This window comes from Cokeromyces recurvatus (genome assembly GCF_025118155.1).
Source record: "Cokeromyces recurvatus strain NRRL 2243 chromosome Unknown BX663scaffold_4, whole genome shotgun sequence".
Taxonomy (NCBI): domain Eukaryota; kingdom Fungi; phylum Mucoromycota; class Mucoromycetes; order Mucorales; family Mucoraceae; genus Cokeromyces; species Cokeromyces recurvatus.
Window position 1 is genome coordinate 833,067 of NW_026251390.1, and position 24,840 is coordinate 857,906.

The window sequence follows — 24,840 nt, forward strand, 5'->3', positions numbered from 1 at the left end:
ATTTATTGGAGTAAAAAGGGGGGGTAAGAACAGCCACAATTAATAGTAGACTACCACTACAACACAAATGGCCTTTGCTGCATTTATGTCGCGCTATCATAAAATGATGACTTCCCTCTCTTTAATATTTTAAGTCTACCCATATAGACTCTTAGGAGATGACTACATATTTGTTTCCATTCATAAAGTATCACTCGGTATCATTTTCAAGCATATTATTTTGTTGAATGTTGAGAGTGCGTCACAATAAACGATCCTCTCTTTAGGACTTTGCCCGTTACTCATTGGTCCCAGTCTAACTTGTAAGTTTATTACTCTGATTATATAAACATAGTTCCCATCCCCCTTCTCAAAAATCCAAAAAGATGCTAAATTTTTTCCTGCCTCAATTTAAAGGTGTAGTTTTAATAATAGAGATAATTCTATACTACTATAAACCGTTTTGATAACAAGTAGAACGTTATTATTGTGTTTAATCTCTTTCAGCTACTCCATCTCTCTCTTCTTTTCTTTTATTTTACAGATAAGATGAAGAATGGTTAAGATTAAATTCAAAGGGTCTTCTCCTTTATTGTCGGAGAATATAATTCTGATGATGAAGAAGAACATTAATTACATATATTATTTATTTACTACTTCATACATATTACACATTTATTATATCCAACTCATTCTCTTTTCCTAGTTGGTGGCAATCATAGCAACAATCATACGGTAAAGATAATAAAAGAAACACTACCAAATTTATGGTTAAAGATATTGAATATAACCAACTTCACTTCTCCACCTTTTTTTTTTTTTAATGACTTACCAAAGCATAGAAACCAAGCTTAATAAAACATTCCTTTTTATGTTTTGACAATGTACGGAATATCTCGGTAGCATCATACATATGTGTACGATTCATGACTCTATAGTATAAATAACATTTTAGTTAGTCCATATACACTTTTTCCCCCCCCTAACCATTGTCTTATTTTTCATTAAAGTAAAAAATATTACTTACTTTCTAACGTTAAGAACTAAAATGGGTAAATTGATAAGCATGGGGAACCAATGACCTGTTACTAGAAACATGGAAAATACAAATGCTTGTAGTCCCATTTCGGGTAAAACAAACTTTTATATATATATATATACATGTATGGATAATTTAGCAAATAATGTATATAAATTTACTTTTGTTGAACCTAATTTTACCTGGTTGAGTTTATTACAGAGATCGATAGGATTAATATAATCGCATTCTAAATCTGAAAACATAATGACCTATAATAATAATAATTAAATCAGACATTGTTAAAAAAATATAACCTAAAATAATCTTACAAAAAAGACCATTAGAAATAAAAGAATGGCTGCTAATACAACAGCAGATAAAAACAAAAAAGTGGATCCAAACATGTTGATGTTCTATACTTTTACAAAATGAAAAAAGAAAAAAAAAAAAAAAAGAACAGAAATGTTTATAAGGAATTACCTTTTATTTCATGAAGTTTAAAATCATCCAATCATATTAAAGGTTAATAATTTCGTGTTTTTTTTCTTAATAATGAGTGTATATTATATAATCTTCTAGAGAACATAAACCCGCTCTCACTCCTCCTTACAGCATATATTGATAGCATATAAATTTGAGGAAGAAAAGAAAAGAAAATAGTATCGTATTATAACACAGTCAAATAAAAATGGGTTTATATACATTTTTATTATTATTATGATTATGATTACTATTATGATGTATTATTAAATATGATATTTATCAACGATGAAAAGAAGTACATAAAGAGGCCAAATTACCCCTCGATTCTAATAAGACATGAACAGCTCTTTCAAATTCCATCCTTAAACCACGAACAGAAGCTTCATTGGCAGAGTTGCCTAAATTACGTCTTGTATCAAAGGGCTCTTCCACACATAATCCATGTTTTCCCTCTGAATTGTTCCCTAGATATTGCCATCCCTTTTCATCACGTGTCATTAGACAACCGTGTCGAACGGAGACAACTTGAGACTTGTAATCGAATTCATAAGCAAATTTTCGAAAGAAGCCATAAAATAGGCTACCTAGGCTTTCAGAGTTGGCTTTACCAAAGCCTACAAGTTGAGATAGATCTTGACAAAAAGAAGAATTCAAACCATTTATTTGTATATTATCTTTTGAAAGACGATGAGGCATTTCATGAAGCTTAGGAAGAATAGGTGGAGAACGAGATTGTAAGAAATAAAGAGCCATACAAGTCCAAGTATATGTTGATAACGTACCACCACTTGCTGTATAACACATAGATAGATAGATGCATATGTATATATGTATATATATATGTATATGTATATGTATATTGAGAGAGAGGGAGAAAGAGAGAGAGAGAGTGAGTGAAAGAGAGAGAGAGAGATTTATTATTATTATGTGATATATACATATACATGATATTTATTTACCTGCATCATTTAGTTTCCTTTGTTTAGCCCAATGTTTAACAAGCAATATAAAAGGTCTTACTCGAGGATCAATAGCAACATATGTTTTAATCATTTTTGTATTCTGTAAAGCTAAAGTATTATTCACATTTAAATCACAAGCCAATTCTCTATAATAGAAAGATGGACATATTTAATATCTAAGGAGGTATATACACGAAAAAAAAAAAAACCATCTATTTACAAGACAGGATCCCATATTTTTACAATAGGCACTTTTGCTTTTGAAATGATTTTTAAAATATATAATCCATCTATGTATGTATGTAAAGAATAAACAAAAAAAAAAAATGATATATTAGCTTATATAAAAATATACACACTATTTAAACCGCTATATCTTAATTGTACATTTTGTTAACACAGTTGCTAATGTTTTCATTGATTTCAAACCTTGCCATGTAGTAGAAATACAGATATCGACATCTGATTGATCTGTGCCTAAATTATTTACAGAAGATCTAATTTATGTATGTATGTAAATAAAAATGTAAATATAGACATGCATAGATATAATTACCCAAATAAGTAAACATTGAATTGATAGTTGGGCCATTCTTCTTTTAATATATTTTGTATCTTTACAGTCATCATTTGTCTTTTACGGAATGATTGACGAGAAGGTATTAACCTCTAAAAAGCAAAGTAAAAGAAGTTTGTAAAAAAAAAACAAAATAAAAATGTGTGTTTCTTTACTTGATATAATTTTAACATTCTAAAAGATAATAATTCATCAAAAGATATTGTAATTGGTAGATACAATAAATAATCTTCTTGAGTATAATCATCTTTAGTAATACAACAATCTAAAGAATCAATAGTAGAACTGTCGGTTAATAATAGATCAGATGAACAAGATTCAAATGTCGAAGATGATGACGAAGAAGAATTGTAATCGTCAAAGTCTATTGTTTTTAAATTCAAGTCTTCTTTTTTAAACCAATGATATGAATTATTTACAATTGAATATGTTTCCATGTTATTTATATGCATGCGATGTAGACTGTATATATTATTTATTAAAGAAAAAAGAAAGAAAGAAAAAAAAAAAGGGATCTTAGTCTTTATACTGTAACTTGCTTATAATTTATATATTAAAATTGTCGATGCACATCCAAATCAAATATTGGTGTAATGATAAAAAAGTTAGTTTTTTCCTCCAATCATGAATACTCCTTTTTTTTTTTTTTTTTTTTTTTTTGCAGGGAAAAAAAAAGAATGTATTTGTTTATTTATCACAACAATTAGTAGTAAATGGTTTTGTATAAAAATATATATTTATACATATATATATTCAATACAAAAGTAACTTGTTTAAGAATGTATGTCAACATTTCTTTATTATCATTTATATCTCTATTTCACCATTATTACAGAAAAAAAAAAAGAGGATAGGAACAGATTATGTAATACATATGACGATCATCGGTAATTTATATAATAACATTGTCGTACACTCCCCCCTTTTTTTTATTGTCATAATCCCACCTAAGTTTTCTTTTTTTTTTCTTTTTTTTTATTATTTGCATACATACTCCCTTCTAACCCTTAACACACATTTGAGGTCTATTCCCTCGTCTCTTATTGAATAATATTAAATATTTTAGATAAAATGTTTAAGAAAAAAAAAAGCATATATTGTTCATGATACATTTATAAACATGGATATCTTTATTCACTCCTCCTTTGTTACTAACTACTTTTTATGACTGAGAATAAATGATATTTAGGGGGTAACAGATAAATGATAATGTCTGTGCTTTGTATTTCGTGTTAACATAAAGCCATTATATTAGAAATTGAAAAAAAAAAGAAAATTGCTCCTTTTACTGCATTAAAAAAAAAAGAGACATTTATGATAGTTTATATTCTTTAGAGTATATCATTCTCCTATTTCATGTTAATTAAGATGCACTCTATTGATGTATTCTTAACAAACCTTTTCTTCTTCTCCCTCTTCAGCTTTTCCTCCTTCTAAATATTGACTCATTTACTTTATTAGTCAACATAAATACCAGTCACTGGGCTCTCTCATAGATACTTATCAAATAATCAATCATGCTGTTCGAGTACATACATTATTTATTCCAACATACTACTTGGATACATACGAAAGAGTTTCTCTACCTACTATTCTATTCTACTCAATTTCGCATGGGTACCTTTTGATTACATAATATTCTATAGTTAAACAAAAAAGGAACACACACACACCTATTATTCCTTTTTTTCTTTCTTTCTTTCTTTCTTTTGATATGGAGATAAATACATATGTCAAAAATGACAGATTATTCTAAAAGGGAACAATGTAGAATATTAAATACCGAGAATATTATTTAGAGTAACAAGATGATGTCTTGTTAAAATATAACCTTTTTTTTGTTACACAATTGATGCATCATGCTTCCAAATCATTTGCATGAGAGAAATAAAATAAATAAACGGGATGATTCTTTTTGAACAAGGAACAAACAAAAAAAGATAGGTAAAAATGTCATATTGATTGAGAATAACTACAAAGGATCCTCCTCTTTAATTATGCATATTTTGAGTTAATTATTACATAATCATTTTTTTTTTCCGTTTCTCACAAATTTACTGGTGCAAATAGTTTTGTTGTTGTGACTTTACGAAAATCCCTTTTTTTTTTTTTTTTTTTTTTTTTTTTTTTATATTTATAAATATTTACCTATATAATAAATATAATCAAATAAAATTTCTTTTCTCTCTCTCTCTCTCTTTTTTTTTGTTTTTTTTGTTTTTTTATTTATTTATTATTATTTACTTACTTACGTACGACGTATAGTGTGCAGTTATAAAGATATGGTATAGTCTTTATTCTCATTAAATAGTATTTATAACAAAACTTATATATGCAATTATTATAGGCTACAACTGTGAAAATTAATGTTAACAATAGTAAACAAGAAGAAAATGTAGAAAATGTAATGATTTCCTTTTATATATAAAAAAAAAGATATACATGTGTGTGTGTGTATGTATTAATTTCGTATCTAAATAGAATACGCATCGACGTCAAAAATCTCGTAGTGGATTAGAAATTAATACAGATTTAAATAAAACAAACGCATTCTTTTATACTCCAGATTCATCTACGAATACACCACGTCCACCTCCTTCTCTTTCACGTAAAATATCAATCAGACAAACGGCTACTTCACCTTGGATACCCGAAGATGATCAACAACAGCAAGAAAATTATCGTGATAGTTATGCTAACAGACTTAGACATCTTGTTGCTTCCTCTTCACGTCTATCTACTCCTACTCATTTGAATCCAAATAACGAAAAGGATTCACACTTATCAACTGAAAGGTTCCTTGTTTCTTCTTTACCTACCCCTACACCTGAATCCTCCCAACAAACAACATCAACATCTACTACTACTACCACTACTCATAATGCATTTTTATTTCCAAGTCAAGCCGAAATACAAGAAATACCTATCATCTCTTCTACTCTAGATCCTCATCTATTATCATCTCACGAAGAAGACACGATACATCATTCTAAACTATCATTTATACCCAATCATGAGAATGAGGATGAGAATGATGATATCGTGGGTCACCAGATTGGTGCTGATTATCGTATCTGTAAATTATTAGGTGTAGGGGCCTTTTCAAAAGTATATTTAACTCATCATTTGACAAGAGATCAATTCTTTGCTATCAAGACGATAAAGAAAGGAAAATTATTCGATGACTCTAGAGTAAGATCAAGTATACTAAGAGAAATTAATATATTAAAAGTAAGTCGACACATTCAATAAATAAACAATAGGATTAAATAATGTCATCATCATAGTCTATTCAGCATCCTAATATTGTACATTTGGAAACAACCATGGAAACAGAAAAGATGGTTTGTATTGTATTGGAATATGTTGAAGGCGGTGAATTATTTGATTTTGTAAAAAAGTTGCATAAAGGAAATCAATCTATGAATGAAATTCAAGTGAGGACATTATTTTTACAATTACTACATGCTGTTAAATGGCTACATGAAAGAAATATTGTTCATCGTGATTTAAAATTAGAAAGTAATTTATTTATTTATTTTTTTTTTATTTCTATACGTGAAAACCCCCCCCACACACACACACATACATACAATCTGTATTAACATAAACATGGGTTATTACTACTATTCATTTGATTGATAGATATATTGATTCATAAGGACGATCATGGAGAGATGGTATTAAAAATTACTGATTTCGGTTTAGCACGCGTCATCGATCCTAAATCACCTTTATTGGTTACACGTTGTGGCAGTGAAGAATATGCAGCACCTGAAATTATTAAACAAGAAAATTATGATGGTAGAAAGACGGATATTTGGTCGTTGGGTATCATCTTGTATACTCTCTTAGTTGGCTATTTACCCTTTCGATATGATCCACGTAAACAAGAACGCGTTTCTCAATTATTTTATCGTATCGTTCGTGCGGAAGTTAAATGGCCTCAAGATGCTATCATCAGCGACGAAGCTAAACAAGTCGTTCATGCTATTTTAGAAAGAGATCCTCAAAAAGAATTTCAATACAAGATATTGAACTCTTACCTTGGTTCTTGGAAAAAGAGTTAATGTGATTGGGCCAAGATTCACGTGAAAAAAAAAAATAATAATAGAAAAATAGAAAAAAAAAAAAGCTTATGTATAACTAAGAAGAACCTTTTTTTTTTCTCTCTCTTTCTTTTTCTCTTTGTTAATTATTTACAAATAGTATACCTTTTTTTCTTTGTTAATAATAATAATAATAAAATGTCTATGTTTGATAAGTTTAAAGAACAAGCTTCTAAAGCAGCCAAAAGTAAAAAAAAAAAAAAAAAAAAAAACAACTAATGTTGAATTGAAAGCTAATTATATATGCATAGGTGCAAGTAATTTGAGTCAAAATGCTGTTCGTCAAGTAAGTGACATGGCAGCAAATGCAGGTATATCTGTATATAATATTATAAAATATGAACACTTTTATATATACATATACATATCTATATAGGAGGCCCTAATTTCAATAGTCCGTTTCCTCGTAATTTAAGTGAAGAATGTGCCAAGGCTTCAAGAATCCTTGAACAATTTATTAGTAAGTCAATTTTTAAAACAATAAGAAAAGCTTATCAAAATTGAATTGTATTTGGTCTTTTTTTTTTTTTTTTTTTTTTTTTTTTTTCCAGACAAAGATGAAATTGAAAATGGATTTGATACAATTATACCTGTTTCAGTTATAAAAGAAGCAAAAGGTCTTGCCATTTTTACCATTGTAAAAGCTGGATTTTTATGGAGTGGACGTGCAGGTAGTGGTGTTGTTGTTGCAAGGTAATATAAAATAAAAAAAAAAAAGAAACAGTAATAATAATAATCATAAAAAAGCGGATAAAAATAACATTTCCTTTTATTCATATATTATCATTATTATAAGATTGCCTGATGGAAGTAAGTTTCTCTCTCCCTCCCCTTTAATGTGTCATCTTATCTTTTATTAAATTCTTGTATTTAGGATGGAGCGCACCTTCAGCTATCATGACAGGTGGCGTTGGTTTTGGTGCCCAAATTGGTGCTGATCTAACCGATTCTGTTTTGATTTTAAATAGTGAAGAAGCAGTGCGTGCCTTTTCTCAAGGAGGTAATCTCACGATAGGCGGTAATTTATCTGTTAGTGCAGGCCCGATTGGTGCTGGTGGTGAAGCATCTATTACAGGAGATATAAAGGATAAAAAGGTAGCACCTGTCTTTGCTTATACAAAATCAAAGGGTCTCTTTGCTGGTATGAGCATTGAAGGCACAGGTCTCGTAGAATTAACTCGTGCAAATACAAATTTCTATGGTAAACCTATACGTGCTGATGCTATTTTAAGAGGTGAAATTGAGCCTCCTATTGAAGCTCAAGTTTTATATAATACAATTCAAAAGGCTGAAAATCGTGATCCTTATTAAATAAATAAATAAATAAATAAATAGTTTACATGGTTTTATTTATTAATTCTTCAAGTGTCACCATTGATTTTCTATTTTCGCTATTTTGAATACGTTCATGTAATTCGATTCTATCATGATGAATCGACTTTGATCCAATAACAACAATAAAGGGATATCCCATTAACTCTGCATCTTTCATTTTAGCACCAAATCCAGTCTTTAAGCGATCATCTATCATCACATCACCTTTATGGATTTTGTCAAGTGCATCATAGACTTGATTCCTTAACGCCGCTTCCTCCTCTCTCTCAGTTGTCGTGACAATACAAACACGATAAGGTGCAATGGAGGATGGCCAAACAAGACCTCGGTCATCATGACACGCCTCTGCTACAGCCGCTAATAATCGTGTAATACCAATACCATAGCATCCCATCTCCACTTCCTTCCATGTACCATCTATATCGCGAAACTTACAGCCCAAATCAGCTGAATAACGTGTACCTAAATAAAATGTATGTCCGCATTCAATGGCTTTTACACTTGAAAGTCGTGCTCCACTTTCCTCTTGACATGAGAGACAGGTATCGCCTGCTTTCGTCAATCGAAATAGGCTAGGAGGATGAAGGGTGACTCGATTGGTATCTAAAAGAGGTGGTACCTGCACTGCATCATCGACAAAGAGATGAAGGTGCGATATCGTATCTGGATCGATTGTATTCAATTTCGCTGATGATAGCTCATGAACATCTACGGCTGTCGCTAGATATTGATTTAATTGTGTTTGTATTTTAAGTAAATTCGGTAATCGATCCATGGGTGTCAAGATGGCAGCCCAACCTTGATTTACGTCGCCAGAAGAGGATTGAAAGGTAACGACAGTCGATCTGATATGAGTTCTTGCATTAGCTGGAATAATAGAATTCAGAAACGGGTGCTCCTCTAAAGTCGAAACAGGATTCTCATCATCGCGCTTATAGTGGCCTACGGCAAGTTCTTGATTAGCAGTGTAACCACAATGAGAACAGGTTAAAAGGGTATCTTCCCCAACTGGAGAGATTAAATGATATTCATGTGACTTGGAGCCACCCATATTACCACTATCAGCATCTGCTACTACAAATGGGACTCCTATCCTTTGAAAGATACGACGATAGGCCTCTCCTACTTGATCATAACTAGCATAGGCATCCTCCTGACTCTTATCAAACGAATAAAGATCCTTCATTATAAATTCACGTCCTCTTAATAATCCTGCTCTCGGTCGAAGCTCATCCCGGTATTTTCGACCTATTTGATATAAACGTAACGGTAATTGTCTTGCTGAACGTAATTCATTCGCTACCAATTGAGTTATTTCCTCTTCATGCGTAGGTGCTAATAGCAGATCGGATTCCTTTCTATCTTTAAAACGAAAAAACTATATAAGAGATAACGTTAGAATCTTTCTCATTATTATTATTATTATCATCATTACTACCTCTCCCTTCGCACCATCCCAACGACCTGTCCTTTTCCAGCTGTCAGGATTAAGCAAGATGGGTAATGACAGTTTTTCACCACCAATCGCTTGCATTTCTTCATCAATGATGCGTTCTATTTTTTCAACAGTCCTTAAACCAAAGGGTAATAACGAATAAATACCCGCACCGCTCTAGAGTAAAAAAAAAAAAAAAAAAAAAAAAAAAAAAAAAAAAAAAAAAAAAAAAAAAAATAAGAATCCTATTTTTCATAAAGTCATTATTTGTAATGGATTACCTGTCTAATAAAGCCAGCCTTTAATAAGGTGGAATGGCTCGTTAAATCTGAACTTGATGTTTTATCTTTTGTTAATGGAATGAATTTGTTGGATAAACGATTTCGTCCCTGAAAATATATATATAAATCTATATACATGTATGTTTCTTTTATGCTTTTTAATTATAATTACATCTAAAGAAAAAAATCTATTTATTTGCAATACAGGTTTATATTTCATTAATTACAATTTGAAATGTGTCAAAAACAAATGAAGTCTATAATTTTTTTTTTTTCGAAAAAAAAAAAAAAAGTGGGGGGGGAGAATTCCTTTTTACCACCCATTGTTTTTTTTTTTTTTTTTTTTTTTCTTCGGGGAAAGAGAAGGACAGAGAGAACCCTTGTTTTGTTTTTCTAATGGATGATTACATAATAAGGTACATAAAGTAGTAGATTTATTGGAATAATTCTTCTTCAAGACACTTTTCTAAATTTTCTATTCCTTGCCAGTTTTGAGCTTTACCTTGCCATCGTCCTTTTCCACCCCCTTTTACACCAGATAAAGTTTTCATAACCAGTTTCCCAGTCTTTTGTACAATTTCATTCTCTGTACCTATCACCACTATTGGACCACCCGTCTTTTGTTCTCCTGCAGCTAAGACGATAACGACTTTTTTATTGAACTGTTTCTCCAGCACTTGACGATCTCGGATGATGTTGGCGACTTTATTCAAAAACTCCATATCACCGTCTTCCTTATAGATCACGATCAGAGAGGAATCATTTAATAAAGCCTGTTCAATCTCTTTTACAGTATAAGCTGCTAATTGCTCTAATAAACGCTTTGCACCTTTCATATGCTCTCTCGATTGGTGTTGAATCTTTTGTATGCTTTCAATAAATTGTTCCTGAGGACCTGATAATAATGATGTCAGTTGACGACTGATGGTATACATGGTCTGAAAGCTATCCAAGACACGTTGACCAAATAAAAAGAAGACACGCGTATTTCCTCCTCTTACCTTCTCAGTATGTAATATTTTAAAGCATTGGAGTTGACTCAATTCAGCTACATGTGTCCCACAACAAGGATTTTTATCAAGATCTTTAATTTCTATAGTACGAATATAGCCCTTCCCAGTTTCACTAGGATAATCATCAGGTAAACTGTCAGGATGTTCTTCTAGTTCATCAGCCTGTTGTGAGTGTGTAATGACAGGTCTATTTTGAAGAATAAGTTCATTGACTTTGATTTCCACTTTCTGTAATAATTCCTGTTGTATGATCATTTCAGGTCCTTTATTCTTTCCTGCTGCTGTAGGTAATTCGATATATGAACGTCTTTCACCCAGATTCCAAGAGATGGTTTCAATAAAAAACGGGGATCTTTCCAAAACAGCACTTAATAAATGTTGACCACTATGTTGTTGAACATGATCCCAACGACGTTCCCAATCCAATTTGACTTCAACATCAGCACCTTGAGTAATAGGTTCTTTTGTATAATGAACATGAGCCAGTTTTTGACGTTGTACATTATGAACTTTGACATTATCAATATAGCCTGTATCAGAAGGTTGTCCTCCACCTTCAGGGAATAAAACTTGAAGTAACGTAGTATTCAAGTTAATAACTGACGCACTATGTATGTATGTATGTATATACCTGTATCATAAAGTTTTACTTCATAAAAGCCTTGTTTGTTAGGTTTTTCTGAGCAAGAGATACATTTTGTAACTAATTGACGAGCAAATGTATCTCTTTGACAGAATAGATTACCAACAGGAATTTGATCAAGAACCATATAAATGTTATAAAAAAAAAAAAAAAAAAAAAAAAAAAAAAAAAAAAAAAAAAAAAAAAAAGAAAAAAAAATCATATTTATTCACTATATAAAGCCAAAAAAATAAAATAAAATAAAATAAACAAAAACATGACCATTACGATTTATACTATAATAAATTAAGAACGACGATGATGGTGTTGACGACGACGATGATGATTACTATTATTCAAGTGACGACTCTCTTTTAAAACATAAGTATTTTCTTCCAAATTTTTAAGATCTGAAGGTACAGGGAATGCTTGTTCTTTACCCTTGTTAGGACCATCAGAATAGAATATTTTAGGCCGATAAGCAGCATCTTCAAACATGACCTGAGAATTTTTGAACTTTTTAATCAAGGCATCCTTTCCTTGAATGTTCGCATAAGATAAAGCACATCGCTTATCAGAATTAAAATGTTCCCTTCATAAAATAAAAGCAAGGTAAGGTTAATATAAATACATATTAATTCATACAAAATATGTGTATACCATTTTTTGCCTGCTTTTTCTTTAGCAAATAAAATAACAGATCTAGACAATGATAATAATAAAAGACAGGTTCCTTAGAAGATGAAAGAGGTATAAACGTTATTTAGACTACTTACTTTGGATCAATAAAGTTAATAAAGGCATAACCTACATTACATTTATTTTTAAAATCGATACGGAGATAAAGAAAATCATAAGTATTAGCATGACTACTATTGATGCAATCAATCAACATTTGCTATTATAAAAGAAAAGAAAGGATATTAAAGTAAGAATCTATGGCTATTCACGTATAAAGTACAGTACCTGGGTATATTTATTAGGAATATTTCTGATCATAAACGTAGTCCTTTTATCTTCACCTTGTATAATTTTATCAAAATCAATGTCATTCTTTGTATTCGTATTATTACAACTACTTGTTGTACTATGACTTGAAACAGTACTATTGGTTGTTGTAGCCATCATGGTTGTAGTTGAAAAAGAATAAGGTTCTTCTTCCATCTTGAATTTAACGTTATTTTCTTCTTCTTCTTCTTCTATACATTTCTTTTTTTGATGATAAAGAAGAGGAGGGGAAGGTGGTAGTAATGATGATGTCATATAACTAGTATTAGTGGATAATGATTTCTTATAAGGAGGGAATGGATCAGTAGAGAAATAGCTTTGACTAGAGATTGTAGGAGAACAAGAATGAATAGAATTTGAAGTAATTGCTTTCCCAGTATTTATAAAAGGTAAACGATCCTCCCAAGGCATCGACAGAGGAGAAGGAGAAGGAGGAGGAGGATGATGATAGACTAAGGAAGTAGTAGTAGGTGAATGATATGAGCAAGAGCAAGGATCATTCTTTGTATTTGTATACACATTAAAGCAGATATTCTATAGACAAAAGAAATGTTTGTTCGTTTATTCGTTCATTCACTATAAATATGTACTTACTTCAATTATAGCATGATTCAATTGTTTTAATATCTTTTCATTAGAACGTTCATCATCGTATTCCAGGTTAATGATTGTACATTTAGAAGAAATATTGACTTCTGATGTAGAAGTAATTAAACCCATTTGTTGTAAATAAGTCTATTTTTTTTTTTTATTTATTTAGTTTTGTTATAGAATCAAAAATTAGACTTGTTTTTTACCATATAATTAAACTGTTTTAAATCAATAAATTCGTTTGTTGTGCTTAGGACAACAAATAGTTTTTCATTCATTTTCTTATTAATCGTACATGGTTTTACATAATAAGCAACTTTAAAGGCATTCATCAGTTTACTATGCATAATGATTTCTAAACCATATTTCGCGTCTTTTAAAGAATAATAAGAAATGATGAGAAGACCAGAGACAAGATAAGGATAGATAGTACGTACATCACCTGTATTCTAGAGATATAATACATTAATAAGCGTATGATGATGAATCATGCTTAACTATCTTACTTTTAACAAGTCTTTTAATACTTCATTATGTTCATTGGCACATAAATGACTATCTATAAGTATAGCAATATGTCTTGTGGGTTGTTCACTTTGAATAGATTCTAATAATAATTGTAGTTGGACCCCATATTTAAATGGTATTTATTTCATGTATTTATCTATCTTTTACTATTATTATTACCTGTTAATAAACTAGAAGAGTAAATATCTTTATTATTTGATAATAACTGCCAAGGTTCAATAGAATTAAATAACTCTTTATTTTGTTGTTGTAGTCGTGAATGTTGATTTAATAAGTTTTGATGTGTCATTTTAATAAATATAAAGAGATATATTCAAAAACAAAAAAAAAAAAAAAGGAAACAAAAAAAAAACGGTATTTACATGTAAATAAAGAAAAAGCAAAAGAGAGAAAAAAAAAAAAAAAAAAAAAAAAAAAAAAAAAAAAGAAAGGGATAATATATAAAAGAACAAGTGACAAGTCCTTTTTTTTTTGACAGTAAATAATAAACGCCCACTGACAATTTTCATGTGATTTTATTTTTTTATTTGTTGTTGTAACCAAATATCAAATGAGGATATTGCATTTAAAGATGAAGTTGAATTATTGTTATCAAATAAAAGGTGGTTTACTGGCAACATGGAAGAAGTAGTCCCGTTCACTAAAGATGACCAATCATCATTACTCTCCATATGAGCTGAAGGAGATAATGTTTTAGCTGTTACTGTTGTATCACCATCATGGTTCTCTTCTGTCATGTGTTGATCTTGACTATTCCTTTGATATAAATCCATTACTCTTTCATGAAGTGCATATAAATCTTTTGTTAAGAAATCCATCTTTTCTGACATGGCCCAATACAGTTTCATTTCCTAAATAATAAGAATATCCGTTTCATATGCATATTTGTATACACGTATATTATAACTTACGTGGAAGAATGTAAGCATTTCTTTTAAAGCATCTTCTGCCTTTTCACATTCTTCTGGATTTATTGAAAAACTATGATTGACCATCACAGTAGCCACTACATAAGCAAAATAAATAAAGTAGGGAGGTATGGTTGCAGTTTTGAAATTATGAACTACATCTTTGAGTAGAGTTGAAAAACGATATGCTGCGGAAAGACATCTCTCTTGACTTTTATATATTAATTCCTGCATTTCTTGTGTGACCTCTTCTAATCTTGGCATATTTGACGCTAATACAAGTGACACTCGATTCAGTAACACGATAAGTCCATTTTGTAATAAAAGCGAATAATGATAAGAAAAGCCCTTTTCATCAGATAACAGCCTTTCTTGCCATATATCATCTAATTCTCTGTTTAATTCCTTGAATGTGTGTGTATCCTTTTGTGTTAAATCCTTAGCGCCTCGATTTATAAAATGTATAATTTTGTCTAAAATTGTATATTGCTTTATGATGTGTGATTCGATTCCTATAGTCTGAATACTTTCAATAGTCCTAGTACTCATACTCAAGTCAATAGGTATCATTTGAACACCAGTTATTCTTCTATTCTCACGTATTATATTATATCGTATTAATCTTCTTCCATCTATTGACTTTTGATATAATTCATTACTATCATCGAGTATGGATCTATGGTAAGAAATAGGTAATAAAATATCTGCATCTCTACTATCTAACATCTGGGGCCGTCCTGAATAAGCACTTGCCACTTTATCGTTAATAAATACTGTCCAATATAATTTACGTCGACTTTCATACCAAAGCCATTGATTTAAACTCATCGTCATTCCAGGCATTATCTCTTCAAACATAATTTCCTTATTTAGTCCAAGTTCAAGTGTCATACAAATAGCAATACCCAAATCCCTCCAATAATGGGGTCCTCTTGCACATCCATATTCGTATAAACTCAAATAAATGAGTCCTTGAATATGTTCTATATTTGGTGATTCAATCACATTTGCAATCATAGATCTTGCCTTTATTGCATACTTTTCCCCTGATAGCCATAATGGACTCTCTATTATATCTGATCTTTTCAAAAACCTTTATATTTGATTATAAATAATGAAAAAGCGCACACACGCATACACATATACATGCACATATACACACACATACACACACACACACACACACACACACACACACACACACACACACACACACACACACACACACACACATACACACATACCTAACAGCTACAGATAAAATGGAATGCAGTAGAAAAGAACTACAAGTCTTATTCTTTACACTTTCTTGAAATGCTTCAATATCTACAATAGGTGATAATAATAATTCACATTGATTAAAATAAATATCTAATGCATCTTCAATAATATCATCAGAAGGCCATTCATTAAGTTGTGTGGTAGTAGTAGTAGTAGTAGTAGTAGTATTATAAGATGGTAAAGCTTGACTAACGTTTTCAGTCAGAGAGCATGATTGTGAAGGTATATTATTATTGCTTTCGATCATTTCCTCGAGTTTTCTAATTCTTTGTTCTAATACATCGATATGGCTTTGTTTAGGTCCTCGTTTCCTAATAATACTGCTATAGGAACAATGTAGATTAAACTTTACACATTTACTACAAGGTTTTTGTCCATCGCACTTGATCTATTTTTATTTTTATTTTTTTTGTTTCTTTATAAATGATCAAGATGGAAATAGTATAGATTCACAATGTATTTACCTTCTTATGACGACAAACATTGCAAGCAATTAATTGCCTTTTTCTTTTTGTTATTGGTTGTTGCGGTTGTTCCATGGATATAATACATATACAAAAATAAGAAAGCCAAAAAAAAAAAAAAAAAAAAAAAAAAAAAAAAAAAGTTTGTCGTGCTTTAAAATGAACAACACATCAAATAATTACCTTTTTATTTTAAAACAAAAATAACACTTCTCCTTTTTTTTTTATAAAAGTAAGGAAATCGCCTTCTTTCAATTTAAAGCTCTTTTTTTTTAAAAAAAATATATAGTTTTCCTTATATTAGGTAATATGGATGTATACAGTTTATTTATTTATTTATATTCAAGCTCTCATTTGATGTCTCACTTTATCATAGTTCATCATGTCAAATGCGCTTTTGTTAAGGCTGTTTACTTCTGAATTCTTTAATTCTTGGATTGCAGTTTCTTATCTATTTAGATATTCTGACAATGTTGGCATCCAACATTATTTATGTGCTGAACTAAAAAGCTTTCCTATATCCGAGATTGAATTCTTTTTACCTCAGTTAATGTAAAAAAGAAAAAAACAATAGTCAAGATGAAAAAAAAAAAAATGCATCTATTAATCTTCATATACATATAATAGTCATCTTTTAATTACAAAACCTTCAGATTCGGTGGCACTAGAATGCTTTTTAATAGAGATGTTTGAAAAATCAACTCATATTGCACTAATGGTACGTTCATATTTTTAATATACACGAAAAAAAAAAATGTGTGTGCATTAATATGTTTTATTTGTATATAGTCACTATGGTATTTACAAGCTTATTTATCTGACCTTTGTGCAAATCCATCAAGTCCATCTTTTGAACTATGTAAGCGGTTATTAAATAAAGCGCAAGCTGTTGTATTTGCAGAAGAAGAACATGCAATAGAAGAATCATTAAGTCAACGAATGATCCATCATCAACAAAGAAACAGTCAAAAAGTGCGCGAAAATCCTTTCCCTGCCTTGGTAGGTATGGGTGCTGTCCTATTGGGTATCGGACAGCCTTTGATGACCAAGCCCGCAGGTAGAATTGCGATTGCACAAGGGCGTAGAAATCGTATCAATTCTATTCATGGTACGACTCATCCATCATCACTTGTACAAACAGCAGCAGATGATGATGATCATCATCATCATGATTCCTTTTCTCCTTTGTCTTCTACTAATCAGTCAGTACATCTCGATGTGTCCTCTTCACATCATCATCACCATTACCTTTCTTCTTCACAACCTGATCTACCCGTTACATCATTATCAAAAAAGAAAAAATCTCATCCTTATTTTAGTCCTTTTGCAAGCTCTCCTTCTCTAGAAGATTTACATCGAGGTAAAGCCTTTTCAGTGACAAGATATATTAAATCTGCTCAACACAAAATCAACAAAAAAATGATCCAATTAGGAGAGGAACAGCTCACAGTGACCTCTCCCTTGTCAGATCATAATAGTCTTCGAAAGAAAAAAGGCAAACAAACATCATTCCCTTCTGTCTTTGATCCTACTTTAACAGCCCTTGGACAATCCACTGTGCCAACCAATACAGCTCCACTCTCACCTGCTTTATCTCATTATCACTCCTCTTCTTCTGAAGAAATCATCACCACTGACCACCCTCATTCTTCTTCAGAGGATGAACAAGATCCATTTTTATTAGCTCATCAAGAAACAAAGCAAGCATCATCATCATCATCATCCTCATCCTCTCATAATCATGATCATGATTCAGTAAAAGGTGCGGATAGTCCTATACGACGTTCCTTTTCAAAGTTAAGTATAGATCATCGTAAACTATTACTTCGTAGCAACTATTTTAGATCAGAGATGCAATTTGTGTTGGCACTTGTGGATATTGCAACACGATTAGTGATTGTGCCCAAGGAAGCACGTATGAGTGCATTACACGCTGAACTTACTTTATTAAATCATAATTTACCTGCCGAGATCTGTTTACCGTTATGGTGTCCTGCCACAGCAGAGAAACCTTATCATCATCGTATCGTTCGTATTAGTCCTACAGATGCCGTTGTCCTTAATTCAGCTGAACGAGCACCTTATCTATTGATGATTGAAGTCTTGGACGATGAAATGAGTTTTGAAGAGAGTAGTTATCTAAGTCCATCAGGACATTATTACTGCCGTCATCAACATCATCGACCTAAACGTTCACATTCTAAACGGACCTCTATTTCTTTAAAAAAGGAAGAAGATGATGACACAGTTGCTGATATAGGAGAGATGAGGAAAAAGAAGGCGATGATGACAAATGAACAAGACATCAACATTCAAAAGACCACCACCACCACTACCACCACTTCTTCATCCACCTTTGCTGATGATTATGCAGAGCGAATGCGAACAGCAGCTGTGATGCTTGCACAATTACAATCTCCGAATATAATTTCCAATTATAGCAATAACAGTAGTGGTAACAGTAACAGTAACAATAACAGTAATAATAATAGTCTTAATGGCGGTATAAATTCCTCTTTATTTTCTAAATACAGATTACACTCATCGAGTCATACTCATAATACAGAGCATATTCGACGAAAGATCATCAAAGAGATGATGGCTTTAGAAGAGGAAAGGATGAAGAAGATAAAGATAGAGGGTGTGGGTAGTGTTGTTCAAGGGACTGAAGGAGGCTCTATGATGGGGGGTGATCGATTATTAGAAGATAAAGAAGAGCATATGATGGCTTGGGTCAAGATGAAGAATAATAAAGCCAATAATGATGATCCAAGTGCAGTTGTACTTTCTGAAGATTGGGAGACCAAGAAGGAAAGGTTAAGACGTGCCTCCCCTTTTGGTCATTTACCTAATTGGCATCTTTTATCTGTGATTGTCAAACATGGTGCCGATCTAAGACAAGAACAATTTGCAATTCAATTAATTCGTGAAATGCAACGTATTTGGGAGGATACAGGTGTCAATGTTTGGGTGAAATAGTAAATATCATATCACTCTCTATCTCCTAAGGGGGGGGGGAAAAAGGATAACATGACTGACCAAGTACTTTTTTGTTTGTAATAGTTTCCGTATTCTAGTTACTTCGGATAGTTCTGGTTTAATAGAGACATTAAGAAATACAATCTCTATTCATTCAATTAAAAAGACTGCATATACAAGAGGCTGGAATCAAAAAGGAGCAGTCTATACTTTATATGATTATTATGAAAAAGTAAAGCCCTATAATATATACATATATACATATTTTACTAACGAATAGACTCTTCTTAGATATGGGGACCGCCTGATTCAGATGAATTTTTAAAAGCGCAGGACGCATTTATGAGAAGTTTAACAGGATACTCAATCGCTTGTTACGTGTTACAAATTAAAGATAGACATAACGGTAATTTATTGATTGATGATGAAGGACATTTGATTCATATTGACTTTGGCTTCATGCTCTCCAACTCACCTGGTTCAGTTGGGTTCGAGATGGCACCCTTTAAATTACCACAAGAATACATTGATATCTTGGGAGGTGTTCATGGTGAAAAATTTGCAGAATACAAAGCATTAATGAAGGCAGCCTTTTTAGCAGTCCGAAAACATAGTGAAAATATTTTATTGTTAACTGAAATGATGAGTAAAGACTCTAATTTACCATGTTTTCAAAATGGGGACATGACTGTATCACAACTACGTGATCGCTTTCAATTACAATTAACAGAGCCTCAAGCAGAAGAATTTGTTGATAAATTAATCATGAGTAGTTGTTGTAATGTATTTACGAGGCTTTATGATACCTTTCAATATTATTCACAAGTAAGTCTTTTATATGTGTACATGTATTTATTATAATTGACTTTATTCTTTAGGGCATTTTATAAAGTCTAAATAATACCCAATGTATGTATATCACGTTTTATATATATAAATAAACAAATATACACTATGTAATGAAACAAAAAAAAAAAATTGCTTCTTTTAAATTCTTCCCCTGTCATGATGATGATACAAAACAGATATTATATTTCTAATTTTTTAGCGGCCTTTTTTTTCTATATTTGGAAAAATATATAAACATATAAAAAGCAAAGGATTTTTATTAAATTGTATTACAATTGAATTCGAAAAAAAAATAAAAAAAAATAAAATAAATAGAGCTTATTTTATTTTACTTTATTTTTATTCTTCTTATCTACTCAAATAAGAAAGAGAGAGAGAGAGACAGAGACAGAGACACAGAGAGAGAGAAAGAAAAGGAAAATTTAATTTAGAAGATAATGACTATCCTTTTTGTTTAGCATGAAACATTTATGTTTTATTGTCCAGAAACATTTACATTTGTTGATCTTTTTTTTTTTTTTTTTTTTTTTTTTTTTTTTCTCTGGTTCCTTAAAGAGAAATAGAAATTATTGGTTAAAATAAAATCCTAACTTTATGCTTGATTTTATTAAGGTCGCATCATTTCAGCCGCAGAAGCTAATATATCAATAGCTGATTCTTGACGCGCATTAATAGCAGTATGATTATGTAGAGTAGTAGTGGTATGGTATGGTGCTTCAACTATCATAGTAGTAGTAGCAGTAGTAGTAGTAGTCATATTATTATTATTATTAGTATTAGTATTATTATTATTTGTAGCATGATTTATATTAATAGTAGTAGTAGGATTGGAATAGGGTTGAAAAAAATGGTTAAAAGATGAAGATCGTTTAGGTGCAATTGATTTTACATAAGATTGTGAATATTCTGATGCACGTCGACGATGTAAACCTATATCTTGTATATATGAGCTTTTATGTATTGATGTTAAACTATGATGTCTACCACTATTATCATTATTACTGCTACTACTACTACTACTACTGCGTTGTTGCTGTCTATGTCTACTCATTTTGGCACGTCTATTTTGAAACCAAACCTAAAAAAAGATGAAAAGTCAGCTAGCATGCTCTCTTTAATATTATTATTATTATAGATATTATACCTGGACTTCTCGTTTGGTCATATCTAATTCTTTAGCTAATTGTTCTCTTATTTCCGAGCTTGGGGTATCGGTACTTTCAAATGTTTCCATCAAACGCTGATATTGATGAGGTAAGATACGTTTCCTTTTTGCTTTCGCTAAAGAAGAAACTACAATATTACCATTATTTGTTTGGTGTAGTCCGGTTCTGGAATGATTCCATAAATCAGTTGGTTCATGATGAATAGAGGATTGTCTACTATCTGTTGATGAGCCATTAGGAGAGGATGTACCACTTGATGAAGCAGGAGAAAGTGATATATTAAAGTAATCAGTTTGCTGTTGTTGTTGTTGTAGTGGTGATGGTAATGGTAAAAAACGATATTTTTCAATATCTTCATTATTTTGAGTATTATTAGGTGCTAAAGGATGCTGTAAAGGATTAATAGAGACTTCATTTAATAATGCCGAAATAGCAAGTGAATTTCTACGATTTTGAATAGTCGGCGACGTTGCTGCTGCTGCCGCTACCACTACTTCATCTTCTTTATTCATTTCTGAAGAAGAATCGCAAACTGGCATTCTATGTGTAATGGAATAAATATAACAAAAAAGAAAAGAAAAAGGGAAGGAAAGGAAAGGAAAGGAAAGGAAAAGAAAAAAAAAGGAAGAAAAGAAAAAAAGAATTGTGTATAAAACATAGAAGAAATAATAATTCAGGTAAACCCCCCGTTTTTTTTTTTTTTTTTGTACAATAAATATGTTTCTTTTAAGACTCAAAAAGTTTCATATAATAAAACGAGACAAAAAAGTAATTTATTTAAACTTTTATTAGTTGCTTTTAAATTTAATAACTAGAGTATAATTATGGTAAAATTAAATAATTCCTTTTTTTTTTCTTTCTCCTTGTGAAAGTCATAGTAATAAACAAGTATCAGGTTAGAAATCAGTACCAAATTATGTCACCATGTCAATCATATGCAATCGTAAAGTATTATATAATGCTGCATACAGCAAACAAGTTTAAAAATAGCGTTACACTCGTTCCTTTCACTGTCAATTTGAGGATATTTTATTAAAAAAAAACGGACTTTTAAAATAAAAATTGGGATTTATAACAGATATATTTCAAAAATGTTATTATTCTTAAAAAAAAAAAAAAAAAAAATAGCAAAAGAAATATTTATAACAAGAATGGAGTTAAAGCAATATACATATATCAATTGATAAAAATTTCTGATCCTTACACTTTAAATAAATTAGTTAATCTTGGTTTTTATTTAAACAATGGTTAACTAATGATAAATAACGTATTGCATAAAGCAAAGAAGAAATAAAGACAACTGTGAAAATAGGCGTAAAACGCTCAACTAACTATATGTATTATGGATTTGGCGCAAAACGAACTTTTTATTTCCAGCACAAAGTTCAATATTTAATACTGGTTAGAGTTGTAACTCTGAATTCAGATATCAAACAAAATACTGCCCATGTATGATGGAAAGGATTTAGACAATTTGTTTCCTCTTGGAAAGTGAACCAACACTTTAAACAGATCAAAATCACAGCTACAGACAGAGTATATTAAGGATTGGTAGCAGGAAAAGTATAAGTCATTTTGAATCAAATTTTACAATGATGACCCAAATAGTTATATTCAAGACACTGTTGATGACACGCTTACCCGCAAGGATTTGAGATCAAGAAGAGAGCTTATTCAGTATTTTTGAAGTATTATAATTTAGTATTTAAAAGATTGCTTCGTAAACTGTTCAACCCGCATTCCAATCTAAGTATACTATTACAATATACAAACAATTATACATAATTTTTGAATTGGCAATGGAACCCCACTGGACAGTGCTTCCACTATTAATTAATAAGTATTCATATCATATTTATATATATGAAAATGAATCCGTAATTTAAATATATATAAATATATATAATAAAAATAAAAAAAATAAAAATACTTATTTGGCTACTTTACTGAAATAATCTCGGTCATGTTAATATGAGCATAATACCATATAATCATTTTATTTAGATAGTTGTATTGATTTAAAAAATGTAGAAAAAAAGAGATTAAGAGTAGTGAGTTCGAATATAACAAATTAAAGTAATGTTAGTTACAATAGAAAAGAAAGAACTCTTATAAAATACAGTGTAAAAGATAGAGGGATAGTGTGAGTGGAATAAAGGTATACCATAGTATATATAATAGAAAAAACTTTGGAATTACATAAAGCATAATTTTAGAAATTTAATGATAACTGGATAGGAATGATAATTATGATTTTTATATTGTTCTTCTCTGTGTACACCCCACACACACACCTACTTGAGATTCTAATGAGCACTGAAATCTTACAGTATTATCTTCCCGGAAACAACGAGAGCGAACAATGGTGGCCATATTGATATATAGGCAGTAAGATCTCGATTTCATAGATGATAGATCATTTCTTAGCACTTTTTGATATTAAAATGACATAATAAATATGTATCAAAGTAATTATTTTAAAGTCTTATTAAGCTATGTTTCACTATAAATGGATTAAATATTTCCAGGTTTTTTTTTTTTTAAACCTTGTAATGCGGACCCTATTTACTAGTTTGATTCAATAAAACGAAGCTACTTTCTCTTTCTTTTTAACAGACCTTGTAAAGTAAATTATAAGAAATATATGTAGCAATGAACTCAGTATAATCATATGGACTTTTTTTTTAAAAAAAAAGAAAAGCAATAGATATTCTACATTGAGAAATAAGCATCTAACGACAAGCTTTATACCTTGTTAAATAGAATATTAGCTTGAATATTGCTACGAAATTTAATTTACTATCATTCTTATATCTTTATTTTCCTATTGACAGCTCCAATCCCTAGTGTATTCAACTCATCTTTTCATTGTTATTCCATCTTAATTTAGACTCAAACTGTCTTCACTAAGAAATTTGCTGTTAATTTACACATTGTCGGCGTAGATAAAATAAGTAAATTACTGCATCATTAGCCTTTTTTTTTTTATATACATGTTAACATGATCATTTTCATTTTAGCCCTTCTTTGTCCAACATTCAATACAATATTGACAGCTGTAATATTATTCATGTTTTTTAACTCTAAAACTCCATATACACAAATGTATAGAAAAGGTGTATATTTTGCTTTTGCATGGTTGAAAGAATTATATTACAATTATTTTTGAAATCCGTCCTATCAAAAGTCTTTTACTATTTTTTTTTTTTTTTGTTTTTATTTATTTTATTCCATTTTATTTTAATTTTT

The 24,840-nt window shown here is 30.5% G+C and overlaps 11 protein-coding genes across 11 annotated transcripts; 4 read left to right on the plus strand and 7 right to left on the minus strand.

The window, feature by feature from the left end:
• Positions 1–681: 681 nt before the first annotated feature.
• Positions 682–1,263, minus strand: BX663DRAFT_428373 (cornichon; the record flags this gene model as incomplete). The annotated part of the gene is made up of 4 exons (XM_051522678.1): positions 682–735; positions 812–911; positions 1,007–1,119; positions 1,201–1,263. The coding sequence occupies 4 exons, from the start codon at positions 1,261–1,263 to the stop codon at positions 682–684; spliced, it is 330 nt and encodes a 109-aa protein (XP_051386123.1).
• Positions 1,264–1,692: 429 nt separating this feature from the next.
• Positions 1,693–3,490, minus strand: BX663DRAFT_498959 (uncharacterized protein). The gene is made up of 6 exons (XM_051526118.1): positions 3,178–3,490; positions 3,002–3,114; positions 2,833–2,942; positions 2,666–2,735; positions 2,443–2,591; positions 1,693–2,274 (listed from the first exon to the last, which is right to left on the minus strand). Exons 1-6 carry the CDS (start codon positions 3,472–3,474, stop codon positions 1,763–1,765), a joined length of 1,251 nt encoding a protein of 416 aa, XP_051386124.1. The 5' UTR covers positions 3,475–3,490; the 3' UTR covers positions 1,693–1,762.
• A 1,730-nt stretch (positions 3,491–5,220) lies between these two features.
• On the plus strand, positions 5,221–7,190 carry BX663DRAFT_498962 (kinase-like domain-containing protein). The gene is made up of 5 exons (XM_051526119.1): positions 5,221–5,307; positions 5,370–5,426; positions 5,504–6,253; positions 6,310–6,544; positions 6,668–7,190. The coding sequence occupies exons 1-5, from the start codon at positions 5,305–5,307 to the stop codon at positions 7,090–7,092; spliced, it is 1,470 nt and encodes a 489-aa protein (XP_051386125.1). The 5' UTR covers positions 5,221–5,304; the 3' UTR covers positions 7,093–7,190.
• Positions 7,191–7,269: 79 nt separating this feature from the next.
• On the plus strand, positions 7,270–8,442 carry BX663DRAFT_549246 (uncharacterized protein; the record flags this gene model as incomplete). The annotated part of the gene is made up of 6 exons (XM_051531134.1): positions 7,270–7,318; positions 7,383–7,442; positions 7,508–7,591; positions 7,683–7,824; positions 7,928–7,941; positions 8,006–8,442. The coding sequence occupies 6 exons, from the start codon at positions 7,270–7,272 to the stop codon at positions 8,440–8,442; spliced, it is 786 nt and encodes a 261-aa protein (XP_051386126.1).
• BX663DRAFT_253298 (uncharacterized protein) lies at positions 8,308–9,748 on the minus strand. Its single transcript, XM_051521881.1, has one exon. It carries the CDS (start codon positions 9,650–9,652, stop codon positions 8,468–8,470), a length of 1,185 nt encoding a protein of 394 aa, XP_051386127.1. The 5' UTR covers positions 9,653–9,748; the 3' UTR covers positions 8,308–8,467.
• Positions 9,749–9,844: 96 nt separating this feature from the next.
• On the minus strand, positions 9,845–11,965 carry BX663DRAFT_529563 (Threonyl/alanyl tRNA synthetase; the record flags this gene model as incomplete). The annotated part of the gene is made up of 4 exons (XM_051530252.1): positions 9,845–10,078; positions 10,355–10,356; positions 10,685–11,764; positions 11,827–11,965. 4 exons carry the CDS (start codon positions 11,963–11,965, stop codon positions 9,845–9,847), a joined length of 1,455 nt encoding a protein of 484 aa, XP_051386128.1.
• Positions 11,966–12,123: 158 nt separating this feature from the next.
• BX663DRAFT_428588 (RNA recognition motif 2-domain-containing protein) lies at positions 12,124–12,816 on the minus strand (the record flags this gene model as incomplete). The annotated part of the gene is made up of 4 exons (XM_051522694.1): positions 12,124–12,409; positions 12,478–12,519; positions 12,594–12,715; positions 12,784–12,816. The coding sequence occupies 4 exons, from the start codon at positions 12,814–12,816 to the stop codon at positions 12,124–12,126; spliced, it is 483 nt and encodes a 160-aa protein (XP_051386129.1).
• A 1,559-nt stretch (positions 12,817–14,375) lies between these two features.
• Positions 14,376–16,702, minus strand: BX663DRAFT_558698 (fungal-specific transcription factor domain-containing protein). The gene is made up of 4 exons (XM_051531820.1): positions 16,598–16,702; positions 16,097–16,521; positions 14,856–15,945; positions 14,376–14,795 (listed from the first exon to the last, which is right to left on the minus strand). The coding sequence occupies exons 1-4, from the start codon at positions 16,670–16,672 to the stop codon at positions 14,460–14,462; spliced, it is 1,926 nt and encodes a 641-aa protein (XP_051386130.1). The 5' UTR covers positions 16,673–16,702; the 3' UTR covers positions 14,376–14,459.
• An 85-nt stretch (positions 16,703–16,787) lies between these two features.
• On the plus strand, positions 16,788–20,819 carry BX663DRAFT_498975 (kinase-like domain-containing protein). The gene is made up of 6 exons (XM_051526120.1): positions 16,788–17,149; positions 17,225–17,315; positions 17,387–19,575; positions 19,661–19,808; positions 19,868–20,637; positions 20,758–20,819. Exons 1-5 carry the CDS (start codon positions 16,980–16,982, stop codon positions 20,435–20,437), a joined length of 3,168 nt encoding a protein of 1,055 aa, XP_051386131.1. The 5' UTR covers positions 16,788–16,979; the 3' UTR covers positions 20,438–20,637; positions 20,758–20,819.
• Positions 20,820–20,948: 129 nt separating this feature from the next.
• BX663DRAFT_498980 (homeobox domain-containing protein) lies at positions 20,949–22,203 on the minus strand. Its single transcript, XM_051526121.1, has 2 exons — positions 21,570–22,203; positions 20,949–21,503 (listed from the first exon to the last, which is right to left on the minus strand). The coding sequence occupies exons 1-2, from the start codon at positions 22,128–22,130 to the stop codon at positions 21,033–21,035; spliced, it is 1,032 nt and encodes a 343-aa protein (XP_051386132.1). The 5' UTR covers positions 22,131–22,203; the 3' UTR covers positions 20,949–21,032.
• Positions 22,204–24,151: 1,948 nt separating this feature from the next.
• BX663DRAFT_498984 (uncharacterized protein) lies at positions 24,152–24,811 on the plus strand. The gene is made up of 2 exons (XM_051526122.1): positions 24,152–24,497; positions 24,585–24,811. The coding sequence occupies exon 2, from the start codon at positions 24,593–24,595 to the stop codon at positions 24,758–24,760; it is 168 nt and encodes a 55-aa protein (XP_051386133.1). The 5' UTR covers positions 24,152–24,497; positions 24,585–24,592; the 3' UTR covers positions 24,761–24,811.
• Positions 24,812–24,840: the final 29 nt, after the last annotated feature.

Excerpts from the sequence above, each read along its gene's own strand:
- BX663DRAFT_498959 (XM_051526118.1), bottom strand. The coding sequence starts at position 3,474 with ATGCATATAAATAACATGGAAACATATTCAATTGTAAATAATTCATAT. Across the intron at positions 2,943-3,001 it reads TTCAATGTTTACTTATTTGG|ATCTTCTGTAAATAATTTAG; the intron begins GTAATTATATCT and ends TACATAAATTAG. Across the intron at positions 2,275-2,442 it reads AAGGAAACTAAATGATGCAG|CAAGTGGTGGTACGTTATCA; the intron begins GTAAATAAATAT and ends TGTGTTATACAG.
- BX663DRAFT_498962 (XM_051526119.1), top strand. Across the intron at positions 6,254-6,309 it reads GAGAAATTAATATATTAAAA|TCTATTCAGCATCCTAATAT; the intron begins GTAAGTCGACAC and ends TCATCATCATAG. Across the intron at positions 6,545-6,667 it reads TCGTGATTTAAAATTAGAAA|ATATATTGATTCATAAGGAC; the intron begins GTAATTTATTTA and ends TTTGATTGATAG.
- BX663DRAFT_253298 (XM_051521881.1), bottom strand. The coding sequence starts at position 9,652 with ATGAAGGATCTTTATTCGTTTGATAAGAGTCAGGAGGATGCCTATGCT.
- BX663DRAFT_558698 (XM_051531820.1), bottom strand. The coding sequence starts at position 16,672 with ATGGAACAACCGCAACAACCAATAACAAAAAGAAAAAGGCAATTAATT. Across the intron at positions 15,946-16,096 it reads ATTTTATCTGTAGCTGTTAG|GTTTTTGAAAAGATCAGATA; the intron begins GTATGTGTGTAT and ends TCAAATATAAAG. Across the intron at positions 14,796-14,855 it reads AAATGCTTACATTCTTCCAC|GAAATGAAACTGTATTGGGC; the intron begins GTAAGTTATAAT and ends CTTATTATTTAG.
- BX663DRAFT_498975 (XM_051526120.1), top strand. The coding sequence starts at position 16,980 with ATGTCAAATGCGCTTTTGTTAAGGCTGTTTACTTCTGAATTCTTTAAT. Across the intron at positions 17,150-17,224 it reads TTCTTTTTACCTCAGTTAAT|TCATCTTTTAATTACAAAAC; the intron begins GTAAAAAAGAAA and ends TACATATAATAG. Across the intron at positions 17,316-17,386 it reads CAACTCATATTGCACTAATG|TCACTATGGTATTTACAAGC; the intron begins GTACGTTCATAT and ends ATTTGTATATAG.
- BX663DRAFT_498980 (XM_051526121.1), bottom strand. The coding sequence starts at position 22,130 with ATGCCAGTTTGCGATTCTTCTTCAGAAATGAATAAAGAAGATGAAGTA. Across the intron at positions 21,504-21,569 it reads TGACCAAACGAGAAGTCCAG|GTTTGGTTTCAAAATAGACG; the intron begins GTATAATATCTA and ends ATCTTTTTTTAG.
- BX663DRAFT_498984 (XM_051526122.1), top strand. The coding sequence starts at position 24,593 with ATGATCATTTTCATTTTAGCCCTTCTTTGTCCAACATTCAATACAATA.